At 42.8% G+C, this 12,846-nt stretch overlaps 1 protein-coding gene across 1 annotated transcript in view; it reads left to right on the top strand.

Annotated features, from left to right (window-relative positions):
- Positions 1–12,846, top strand: part of fhod3b (formin homology 2 domain containing 3b) — an 88,308-nt gene that overhangs the window by 67,777 nt on the left and 7,685 nt on the right. The window contains exons 8-20 of the mRNA XM_070835619.1: positions 803–914; positions 1,823–1,917; positions 2,562–2,705; positions 2,898–3,145; positions 5,870–5,932; positions 6,907–7,017; positions 7,201–7,335; positions 7,770–7,820; positions 8,568–8,758; positions 9,452–10,003; positions 10,092–11,002; positions 11,661–11,819; positions 12,436–12,618. Coding sequence (XP_070691720.1) covers positions 803–914; positions 1,823–1,917; positions 2,562–2,705; positions 2,898–3,145; positions 5,870–5,932; positions 6,907–7,017; positions 7,201–7,335; positions 7,770–7,820; positions 8,568–8,758; positions 9,452–10,003; positions 10,092–11,002; positions 11,661–11,819; positions 12,436–12,618 — 2,955 coding nt within the window. The remainder of the gene's footprint in view (positions 1–802; positions 915–1,822; positions 1,918–2,561; positions 2,706–2,897; positions 3,146–5,869; positions 5,933–6,906; positions 7,018–7,200; positions 7,336–7,769; positions 7,821–8,567; positions 8,759–9,451; positions 10,004–10,091; positions 11,003–11,660; positions 11,820–12,435; positions 12,619–12,846) is intronic.

Below are 12,846 nucleotides of genomic sequence, written 5' to 3'. Positions count from 1 at the left end.
TGTGCTCAACTGCTCAACCTCCCCCCCCATGTGGCCACCTCAGCCCTCTAGTGGCCAGATTTCAACATGTGCAGCACGTTTGTAGCAGATGAAGGAACTACACTGACTCTCCTCCCTTTCACCTCTGTTTTCTGTTCTTACTAATTACTTTTCTGCTGTGCTGTGTAAATATTGAAATAATATTTGGCACCAGCCTTGTTTTTTCTTCTACAAAAACCCAGTCTTCCCAATCTTTTTCTGTGGCAAATTTCCATTGTCAATAGTCATTTTTATCATGATCATTGGCGTGGTGCTTGTCCAGTCGTAGTGCTGATGTGGCAGCTGTTCAGATGTGTTAAATTAACTATGATGGTTTTATCACCACTGACATGATGTTGATTTTCAAAGTAAATTAATGTTGACAGCTGTGCTGTGCATCATGTCTGTGTCTCCCCTCTAACAGTTTTCTCTCTCCTCCACGTTTTTGTGCTACTTCCATACTATTTGAGTACAGAACACAATGTTCCCATGAGCTGTTAAATGTCTAATATTGTCTCAGCGTCACACAAGGTTCTTATCAAACCTTCCAAGATGCTCCAGACAGGAAAAGGTTTTATAGGCAATATGATACCATTTGTTAGTAGGAAGTTCATGGGCTGGCTCATACAGTATCCTGTGTCATGTTTATCCATGTGTTTGAACAAAAACATAAAATTAAAGTTTAAAAGTTTAAATTAAATGGATTGTGTGTTATGTGCTTGGATTAAGGGTCTGGTGGCTGGTGGTGATTTCTGTGTTAAAGTGTTTTTTTCTCTTGGTGTAGTTCCGGCTGGTGGTGAAGACAGCCCTAAAGCTGCTGCTGGTGTTTGTGGAGTACACCGAGTCTAACGCTACCCTGCTCATAAAGGCTGTGAATGTTGTGGATGCCAAAAGAGGTAAGAGCCCAGGCTAACAAGCCAGTAGTTTACTCAGCAGGGTTAACAGACTGGTACGCCTAAAACACTGTCAAAATATCATAGATGTAAATAGAGGAAATTTAAGGCAAAACTCTAAGCATGCACATATTTAATCCTCTCTTCAACAGAACATAGTGTTTATGGTGCTCTGACGGGGATCTTACAGTCAGTGTCAAAAACAATACGTTTTTTCCTTCAGTTCCACTAAACAAGCGTGTTTAAAATAACCGTGGTAGCTGTAGTAGTGTTCAGCTGACTACAGATCACAGTCTCCTGTTACACAGCAGTCAGATCAGTTGTCCTGAGCAGCTCCCTAGCCATGCATGGAACGAGGCTTATTGAGAGAGACTGTAACTCCTGCCTTCAGCGGGGTTCAGTTACCTGCCGCTCTGAAGGCTCCACATTGTACTGCGGCGTACAACAGGGTTGAGCGTCAGCGTGCAGGGGTCGGGTATCCCTCCGTCTCAGCTCTGTCTCATCCTGTCACTTCTGCTGTTGCGTAAGAAGACTAAACCTGATCCCCCGTCTCCTAATGAGAAGGAGATGGACTTGACCCTTGTAGCTGAGATACGGGGCTGCTTCTCTCTCATTGGAGATCAAGTCGCCCCTGCCTTGTTTTTTCACCGCCACTTTACAAGAGGACTACTGCTATGACTGCATATCTCTTACTGGAGCCATAAGATGACAAAACAGTTTTTGGTTTGATTTCTGCCCCTTGGTGGAGCTGCAAAGGTTACAACAACTTTTATTCCTTAACATGAGTAGATGGATTAATGAAAAAGAGTTTTATCTAGTGTAGCCGCATGTAAAAGTACAGGGTGCTGTGTTGTGCTGTGTGTTTGGAGTTTGTGTTGCGATGTACAGCGTGTTGTCTTTTGCTGCTACAGACACAAAACTGTGGTCAAACGTCATGGAGATCCTGGATGAGAAGGATGGAGTCGATACAGAGCTGCTAGTGTACGCGATGACACTCATCAATAAGGTCGGCGAATGAATACCAATTATTTATCCTGTCCTAGTATCATGTCTGCTCCTTTACAGTATTTTCCTCCATCTGGCTCTCTATCTTTCAAATCTCTTTTAGACATTGTATTGAAATTGAATCTGCATCTGGGTTTCTTTATCAAAACTTGGAAAAAATGCTAATGTGAGGTGAAAATGCTCACAGTACAGCAGCAGCATTGTTTCCAAAGTGTGATCAGATCTGAGAGGCCACTTTGTCAGCTCGATTGGATCAAGTGAATATTCAGTCCTCATGACGTGATGGCATTTTTTACACACAGATGAAAACATAAAGATAATCAAGCTTTCTGAAGACAACATGGGTTTTACAGTATTATATATATATATATATATAAAATGACCCTACCCTGCCCAAAATATAGACAATATAAGTGCATTAAATAGTACTGACTGAAGCTTATTTAGATAGCATATCTGGCTACAGATTTACAGATTACATTTAAATACGCGATTCAAACAAAACAGCTTCAGAAGTAATTTTACTCCTTCTCTGTTTCTCTTTATTGCTCCAGTATATTTTTGCTGTCACAGTTAATCTAAAATATTGCAGGGACAAGGTTATACCTCTTATCGTGTTTTTTATTGAATGTGCTTGTGTTCCAGACTCTGGCAGGCCTCCCAGACCAGGACTCATTCTACGACATGGTGGACTGTCTGGAGGAGCAGGGCATTGAAGCCATGGGCCAGAGACACCTGAGCCGGAAAGGCACCGACCTCGACCTTGTAGAACAGTTCAACATCTACGAGGTCAGGAGCTTGCATCGCCCATATTATCACATAACAGCCAGCCATAATGTAATATTAACAGGCGTGTGTTTCATAATAGCTCGTAGGTCACGTACTCATACAGCAGACAGAAATGAAGTGTGCAACCAGGTTGGTGTTTACGAACAGCACACAGTTTACTTACTCGGTCTCTCCTCGATGCCGTCGATCCAGATGAGTCTCCGCCATGAGGACGGAGATGATGAAGCGCAGTTGCCCCCAAGCTGCCGCAAGGACCGCAGACGGGCCAGCGTTGGAGGTACCAACGACAGGCGCGGCCTGGAGAGGAGACGCAGCCGGAGACATTCGCTCCAGAACAGCAGAGGCCACGCCTCTGCCCCAGCATCACCCAGCAGCCCTCATACTCATGCAAGCAGCTTCCTGCCCTTCGGCGGCCAGCGTGTTGAAGACATCAGTGAAAGGTGAGGCGGGGGGAGGACAGAGAGAAAGGAAAAGTGGAAGATTCAAGAGAAGAAAAGAAACTTTATCCATGCTTCCATTTGAGCTTTAACTTGGTCTAATCCTGGTTTTAAAAGCTTCAGCCAGGAGGGTGTCTTTTGATCTTGTATATTTGAGACTCGGATAGCTTCAACTGAAAAGGAATCACAAATTATTCCTGGGTCCATGGTGTGTTATTACTGTGTTTGACAGGAATCAGCTTGACTTCAAGTGTTGGATTTTGTTTCAGTCTTGGAGAGATGTGTCTATTCTGTCCAGAGCCAAAGCAGAGATTTTAATTATATAGTAATTTAAAGAAAGACGATGGGGAAACTGTTGCTGGAAAGTGACATTTGAATTAATTTCGCCACTGTAAAAGAGCCTCTTCTGATGGAAATAGGAAGCTTCTGTAAACACATGATATGAGCTATCTGCTCTCTGTCTTCCTTAAGCGAGAGCACATTGAACTTAACCGCCTCAGTGCCATTTGTTTTATATATGACAAACCTTTGTGACTAAACAAACTCAAAAACCACAACTGGCAAGAGAAAAATTGCAATAATGTTTAACTGTACAGTTGCATGGGCAGTCCGTTTTCATGGGAATTACCGTATTTGTCACCACTGATCACTGTTACTATTCCTGGTAGCACTCAGGTCTTAAGGTGTACTTAAATTCAGTCCAGAAGGTCATATGATACCGCACTAGCTTCTTCCAGTTCACCACAGGAAATTCAAGCCATCTTTGAAGATCACTATTTTCCATATTGTTAATGAAATCCAGACATCCAAGACTCCTTTATGGCGAAGTATCCCAGACTATCAGTTCAAGCACACAAGATATGTCCTACAGACCTACAGATTTGAACCTTTTTCTCCTCAATTAAAGCACTTGATGATGTTTTCAGTTTAACACAGTTTTTGTATTAATGCTGTCATAGAAATTGCATTTGTAGTTGTAACTGTTGCCTGTGCATTTCCACTTCTAACATTTTGAAATATTGTCAAGAAAGACGTGTCTAAACCTACTAAGCTTCTCATACATCTTTCAGCGGTCTTCTCGTCTGCACTAATACTTCTTCTGTGCTTTTTTGACAAGCATGTTTTTAGTGTTTGTCACCTTTGCGTGTTGTGTCTCTCAGGCCTTTCTCTGCTCTGTGTCTTCATATTGTCTCTGTCCAATTTCTCTTCCCTCTCGCCTGCCTACATCCTCCCTTTCCTCCTTTTGACCCTCGGCCCCTCCTCTCACCACAGAGAAGAGGAAGAGGAAGAAGAGGAGGAGGAAGAGGAGGAAGGAGAGGAGGAGGAGGATGAGGAGGAAGAGGCAGATGATGAAAGTCATCCAGTCACTGAGTCCTCTAGACAGGGCGCTCCCAGGTATTTTAGGCCAGCTGGTTTCCCAAGCGTGATGCAGTTTCCCCATTTTCCTCATACAGTATCTCCCTAGTATAATTACCTTCCTCATTCCCTTTGGACTCTCATATTCTCTCTCGTATTTTGTCATCCTAGTGTGGCTCCAGCTGTAGCAGAAACTCCTAGCATGTGTTTGAACTTAAAGTGTATGACCAACATCCTCCCTAAAGCCAGTGACCCAGAAGGGCAGAGAAAATATCTCGGCGTCAAGGCCAGGACACCGTCTCCTGTGTCCGTCGCACCTAAAAAGAGGGCCTTTAGTCCTTGGTGTGTTCCTCGCCAGCCACGTGACTGTCTCTTCCCTGTTGCTATGAGTAGAGTGCCAGGCTCCGCACGGCCTCAGTGTCAGTCTACCCCAACCTCACCACCCTTCCCTCTCCCCCACCCTCTCACTACATCCCTTGACTTGAGCCAGGTGTTTGTTGAGGCTAAAGTGGGTGAGAAGGGCAAGGACAGAGAGAGGCACCACAGGTAGAGGCCAGGAGCTACAGTTCATCCAGACCATTATGCCTCATAATGCAGAAACACACTGTCCTCCCATCACTGGTGTCTGTGTCTCTTTGTCGCTCACTGCACTCAGAAAAGACCCATAAAGTTATGTTGTGTTTCACATGCTGTAGCTTAGTTCCTCCCGGCCACCTTCATCCTTGAGATACGTGTTTTTGATCATAGTTGCCAGAAATGCATTCATGTCCCATCAGATGTGAGTTATGTTGCATCTGTCCTTGCTGTACCAAAAAAAAAAAAAAGGAAAGTCATAATTACTTCCTTTTCCCAGTTGCTGGAAAGCATTATTTGCAGACATGTAACACTCATCTGTCTTTCATTGTGGCTCTCCACCACTATTAATCCGAGACAAGTCAATAAATTAATTCAAAGCATTAAGATTCAAAATATTAGCATGAGTCACGGTCACTGTCTCTAGGTTGTTCAGATCTGTAATGGAAACAGGATAGGCAAACAAAACTGGACTGGCACAGCAGTTGCTTATTTTGTATCCCTGATGCCATCTAAGCATAAATGATTCCCTGTTCTCAATACAGTAGCAAATAAAAATTCAAAGCCTCTAAAACAGTTTAATTTATTAGAATTTACATTAGTTTTATTGCCCTCTAAACAGCACACAGAGATACAGTATAGGTTAGCCCCTGTCGGCTCTTGTCGTGCGGTCTTGCAGCCCTCCTACCTTCGACTGCGCTTTCACCGTCTTGTTTGTGTGACTAACATTTATTTATTTCATCTTTGGAGTTTCTGACCTGACTATTACTCTCTTTTTTTTCTCACTTCCGTCTTCAGTCTGACAGATATAAACGACTCTCCTACATCTTACACTGCTAGAAAGCCCTGCTGGGCTGAGAGGTAAGGCCAGGAGTCAACAAGTCAAATGTAACAAGAGTGTGCAGGAAAAAGATGGATAATGGCTCTGAGGTTTTGTGATTTGCATTAATAGTTTCAGAGAGATGCTTGTAGTTAAACACTAGTACAACACTAATAGTTGAACACTGGTAAGTGTAAGTACATTCTGACTGCTTTGTTAAGTATTTATTTACACTCTGTGCACGATTTGCTATCGTAATCAACGTAGCAATTACAAGACCTCTATAAAAGGAGTATGTCTGGTGATAGGACCAATTTATGGAAGTTTAACCCCATGTACAGAGAAGGATGAGTGAGGACCTGCAGGTACTCTTCATTTTTTGATGGCATGGCTTTCCTGCTGCTCAAATGCCTGCAGAGATGTGCTGAAGAGCACCGTTCTTCTCAGTGTAAACTGTCCAGCAATATTACTGTAGGTTTCCAATGAATGAAGCCTTAGCTTGAAGCGCTAATGATTCCACTCATCATAATCCACATAAAAAAATCCACAGGACCACTCGATAAAGTTTAACTGTAACTTTGACACAAAAATGCAAGTATTAAAAGTCAATTAACAGGTGCCCTGGTACCTGAAAGCACAATAACTTATTCCCACATTTTGCAAATGTACTACAACTGAGCTTTTATACATTTTAAATTATCCACAGCTTTTAAGTACAATGAATTAGACTATTAACTTATGGCATTATTGCGAATATGAACTCTAAATACTTCAACTGTACAAACCGTGGATATTCCTACTGTTGTTTTGCCTATAAACTTTATTATTATTATTATTATTATTATTGCATGCCACCCAGTTCAACATTAATAAACTGCATTTAGGCTCCTACAATTACGTTGCAATTCACATCACATCAGAGGTTCTTGAAGTGATGCCTGCCCCTCGTCTTTCAGTGGAAAAAAATGTCTTTAGCAGAGAAGAAAGCATCAATTTTTTTTCACTCTTTTAACAGAATCAGTGCCAATGGCACTCCATACCCTGGCAGGCACCAGGCTCCTACATCACCCGTCCATCGCTTCACTAGTTCAGAAACCTGCACACCAGACTCCAAACCAGTTGACAGGTTGGTATCTCAACTTTTCCACAGCTAATGCAGAACTTTTTGTGGTTATGGTTGATTAAATGTAACCCAGCCCATCTATAAAGCTCCTGCTTGAACAAATGTGCAAATGCCTTAATCAAAAAACAAACCAATCACTCAGTGGTATCAATGTTATCACATTTGTTCTTTCTCTTTGGTCAGCAGACCTGCTTTAGGGGGTTTGCTAACTTCGTCGTACAGACAGCATCAGGAGTCTCTGGCTGCAGAGAGAGAGAGGAGACGTCTGGAAAGGGAAGAGCGTCTGCAAAAAATCGAACGAGAAGAGAGGAACCGCTTCAAGTTAGTCTTACCTTATGAATCAGAAACACTGCATGACTTCCTGTCGGGGTGAATATATTATTTCTTTACTCTGTACCATAGGCAGCTTTACAGCCAATAAAGACATGTTGACATTTCTAATTTTTAGAAACAGTTGGCTCCAGTCTTGACTCAGCAGAGATATTCACAAATCTCCCTTGAGTCTGATAAAATCTGGGCTGTCTTTCTTGAGGATTTTTAGATATACTGAATCATGGCAGGAGGAGTCCGCAAAAGCATATGTTCTGTTCAGGTGTCTAATCTTAACTTTTTATGATGCTCTGCTTGCTGTCTTTGCAATTAGTATATCATTTTCAGCTAAGTAATCATCAGGTTTAAACTAAAAATGAATAATATAGGGTCCTAAATTGTCTCCTCATCACTCTCTTCTGACTGTTTCTGTCTTTCAATCTCAGTCGTGATTATGTAGACAAGAGGGAAGAAGCAAGACACGCCAGAGAGGAAAGGTGAGTGTACCTTCATGTCACGGGTTCACATGGATCCACAGTAATGCTGCAGTTGTGAAGATGGAGCAAAAAACTAAGGAGCTCTGTCGACGCTTCGAAATTCTATTTTAAAATTGATAGCAGATGTGAAGTCAGTTGAATCTGCCTGAAGCTAAATTATAGGTGTCAGAGCCCCTTTAGGCCTGCTCACCATAGAGACGTCTCAGAGTTAACAGGACAAGTGTGTAATTGCATTTCGGCATGGATGTGGTCTGGTTATCTCCCTCTGACCATGTCCGTGTGTGTGTGCAATATAATTCTTATGCCCTCAACTTTATCACCACTTTGAACTTGAACATTGAATTTTAAAGTAATTTTAAGATGTATTAACACTTGCCAAAAATGTTAAACAGCACCAGCTTGCCAACTTTAACAAAAGAAGGACGCTATTTGTCATCATTTGAATCCCTGAGTAATGTGATTACAGCTCAGTTTTTCCCATAATTACCCAGTCATAATAAAAATATGTCATATTTGCTCACAGCACAAATGTTGACAACATGGCACCAGACTGAGCTCCTTCTTCTTTTTCTGATTTGGGATTAAGCCCGTTTATCTCTTATCTGAAATCTGAAATCGTTTGCTTGTGTTTCTGAATTTATCGATGTTGTCGAAGGCTTGCTATAGAATGAGTTTGGTATAAATGATTCTACCCCTAAAAGACAACTTAAATTTTGAGTAACATTTTCACAACCCTCATTATTGCAGGCACAAGGCTGTGGAGAGGCTGGCTGCAGAGGACCTTGAGCGGGAGCGCCCCAGAGTGCCAACAAGAGGACGAACAGAGATCACTTTGTGTTTGAGTCCCAACCCCGCCAGCCGCTCAGCATCCCGCGCTGCCACACCTTCATCCGTTATCTCACAGGAAGACCCCGTCGCCGTTGCACACCAGGCGTCAGGTAAATGGTGTTTGCTGATTATTCATGATTAGTACCCCAGTGATAGGAGCATGAATGGGCTGTTATGTGCCTGCAGAGATGACATGAGATGATGTCAGACAATACTGGTTTAAAAAAAGGTGATTGAGGAAAAACTACTTGACTCAATAAATATAAATCAAAATGTATAAGTGAAACAAGGATATTGTAGGAAAATACATACTAATATTTTTAGTGTGTCTGAACAGGGCAAGAGAGAGGTGGGGGTGCATTTACACATATATCTAAATTCCCTACTATGAAATGGCTTTAATGAGGTTCTGATTAAACAGCCACGATGATTTGAAGGTAATTTGTCATGGCTCCAATCAAAAAAGGCTTGTTTCTTTCAAAAATACAGGAGCTTTTTTTCCCCAGACGTTGCAAATCACTCTCTGTCAGCCACTCACATTGCCTTTCACAGTCATGTTGTACGGTCATGAGCCACGGTAACAGAATTTGATGACTGCTTTGTGAATTACTTGTGAACAGTCTGAAAATGTATGTTTAGAGCTAAGACGGTCACTCAGTGCAATTGCAGACATGTCAGGAAGCAATTTAAAGCTGTTTTAATTACAATCAAAGAATGTTTCTGAAGACGATCAGATAATATAAAGGCACAACTGAAGTACTTAAAGTAACATTCTTTCCACCTTGTTTTCATTTCTCTTCCAGGAACAGAACATATCTCAGAGCCAAACCTTGACCCACAGACTAGGACCAAAAGTCCAGCGCCAGAGTTAACAGTATTAAAACCTTCCCCGTCACCTCCCTCAGAGCCAGACAAGCGGCAGACTGAGACAGAGTCGCCTGCAAAGACAAGGGATGTTGCTGAGACTCAGTCTGATCAGAATGTAGTGGAAGAGCTAGCGTCAGTTGAACAGTTGGGCGTGGAGAAAGAAGAAAGGCAAGAGCAGGAGAAGCTTGAGGACCAGAAACAGTGCAGAGAAGAGGTAGCCACAAGAGAGGTAGCAGAAGTGGAGCCAGTAGATGTAACAGAGGTGGGAGAGCCAGACGTGGATGTGAATGGCGAGTTAGAGGAGGAGTTTGAAAAGGAGCAGCCGACGGAAGGGGATGTAGAAGACGGCGTACTGCTTAGCGAGAAGGAAAGACAGAACGAGGAAGTGAATGAAAAGGACAACTGTTCTGCATCCAGCATCTCTTCTACGAGCAGCACTCTGGAGAGGGAGGAGCGAGATGAGAAACTCACCAATGACATTGAAGCAGGTATGATTGATGCAAATTTTATTCACTCACTTAGACAATCAACTACGCAAATTTCTCTCAAAGTTAAAATTGTTTTCTGTATCAACAGGCCAATGGACCCAGTGCATTAAAGACGCAGATGTGAACGACCAGTGCAACAAAATACTCAACAGCAAGCGCTTCATGCTGGACATGCTGTATGCTCAGAAGACAACCAGCGAGGAGGAAGGGAATGTCGTAGAAACTGAAAAAGAAATATGTAAATGTGAGAAGGAGACAGAGGTCAGTGACTCCTCCGTGGCTAGCTTGGCCAGCAGGATCTCCACACTGGAGGCTCACAGACAGGCCAGAGAAGAAAATGTGAAAAAAATGGAGGTAGGACACCTTGACAACCAGGGCAGTGTCCGAGCAGTGGCGGAGAAGTTTGGAGATTTGGTCAAAGGCCTGACGTCTCCTCCTGAGGTTGAGCCCTCAAAAGAGCAGCAGCAGACAGACAAATCATCAACAGCTGCCTCGCCCCCTAAGAAAGAGTCGGATCATATCTGGGATCAGCTGATGGCCACACCCAGGGAGCTGCGGATCAAAGAAATGGACTTCACGGACCTGAGGGATGAGGATGACGTGGACATTTTAGACATGGACAGTGTGGTGGGGTCAGGTGACATGATGCCACCACCTCCCCCTCCTCCGTGCAGTGCTCCCCTGCCACCACCGCCGCCCCTGTTTGGGTGCCCCCCTCCTCCTCCTCACCTTGGCAAAATGATGCCCCCACCCCCGCCATTCATGGCCCCTATCCCTCCGCCCTCCCCTCAGCTGAGTCGAGGGGAGATGCCTCTCTTCCAAAAGAAGAAGAAGACCATCCGTCTCTTCTGGAACGAGGTGCGTCCCATGGACTGGCAGTGCAAGAGTCATAAATTCTGTAAGGAGTCCCTCTGGTCCAAACTGGAGCCAATTAAACTGGACACATCCAAGCTGGAGCAGCTGTTTGAGTCGAAATCCAAGGAGCTGCCTGTCACGAAGGTAAATTACTGTTGCACTGCTGTTACAGTAGAACCATGCAGTATTGCTATATGCTTTATTTTGCAGTCCTGATTTGCCTTGATTCGGATCCTATAGCTAAGGATTTCCTGCTATCCAGCACCGAAATAGAAAAGATGTAAATACTAAACTCTTCAATAGTGTCTCTGTGTATTCATTAATTTGCTGTCTCATTCATGCCACCAAGTCTTACTTTTTAAGATTTTTTTCGGCCTGTAAAGCTTTATTAGATAGAGACAGTGGATAGGTTGGAAAGGGGAAGACATGTAGTAAAGGGCCACAAGCCACAACACTGTCGTCTCAACACAGAGTTGTAGCAACTGTTTCATTCTCATCAGGAAATAACATCCTTTAGATTTAAGTAACAACTGGGCATGACTCTTCATACCTTTTGCTCTACTATTTGTCAGGATTTAAGAACAATGTATCCTGTATGTCATTATTGCATCAGTTTATACCTCTCCTGTCCATGGATCATTCCTGCTGATGATAATACATTCACACAACAAGACGTCAGCCTGGGTACACAGGCTAAATCTATAGCAGCTCTACTATGGAGCGTAGGATACAAGGTGATACAAGCTGATTGTCGTCAGTGTAATATTCAACGATTAACCCTTGATTTCTTGATTTCTAATAGAAAGCAGCTGTTGATGGCAAACGACAAGAAATCATAGTCCTGGATTCAAAACGCAGCAACGCTATAAATATCGGCTTGACTGTCTTACCTCCTCCCCGCACCATCAAAACCGCTATCCTCAACTTCGATGAGTATGCACTGAACAAGGAAGGCATTGAGGTAAGCATTTTTACAGACCCGTTTAAGCTCACTGGGTCCAAAATAAATGTGGAGTTCTTGAATGATATTTACTCAGCACTCCAAAATATACTAATGGATTTCCCCAAACAAGAGAAATTTAACTCATCTAGATAGGATGACCCTCAATGTTAGCATATCATGTGTTTTCCTGGCTGCAGGGCTGCTTTTTGGCTGTTCCCATGTAATTAATCACAGCAGTGATTGATGGTCAGCTCCATATGCATATTGTCAGCTGGTTAAAAAAAACATACCATAGACTTTTGTATTATATAACCTGTAGTTTTCAGACCTTCTGCTTGAGTTTATTCTCAACAGACAGGAGTTTTCCTCTCTACCTTTTGTCTCTGGAGATATTTTCAGCCAGATAACAACAATGAGGTTAAAAGTTCAGATGTCATACAAGTTTGTGGGAAATATTGGAAATCTCAGAGTATCTCAGATAAACAGAGCTAGAAATGTCAGAATCAATTTATTTCCTCTCCCTCTCGATGATTTATTCCCTGTCATATTATGTAAAAACTTTTGACTTGATGAATTATCCAGTAAGCCAGTTCCTTTCCCCTCACCTCCTCTCATTTCTTTCTCCCTCTGCTAGAAAATCCTGACAATGATCCCCACAGAGGAGGAGAAGCAGAGGATCCAGGAGGCTCAGCTGGTCAACCCTGATACTCCCCTGGGCAGCGCCGAGCAGTTCCTTCTCACCCTCTCCTCCATCACAGAGCTGTCTGCTCGCCTGCAGCTGTGGGCTTTCAAGTTGGACTATGAGCTTATTGAGAAGGTCAGACACATTCCCGTTCAATTTAATCACATGCAAATAAATCACACATTGGGAAGTTACACAAGTAAAACAATCGAAAACCGAAAAAGTCTTGGAAAAAATCTGTACTTACTTTGTTGCATAGTTAAATGAGAAGATCAATACCAATATCATGTATGTAAAGTGAATACAAAGATACAGTCAGCAGCTGAGCTTAGCTTAGCTTAGTTTAGCCTAAAGACTGGGAAC

This window comes from Pempheris klunzingeri, chromosome 8 (genome assembly GCF_042242105.1).
Source record: "Pempheris klunzingeri isolate RE-2024b chromosome 8, fPemKlu1.hap1, whole genome shotgun sequence".
NCBI classification, from domain to species: Eukaryota; Metazoa; Chordata; class Actinopteri; order Acropomatiformes; family Pempheridae; genus Pempheris; species Pempheris klunzingeri.
The sequence above is the reverse complement of the archived record's forward strand: the minus strand, read 5'-3'. Positions and strand labels throughout refer to the sequence as shown.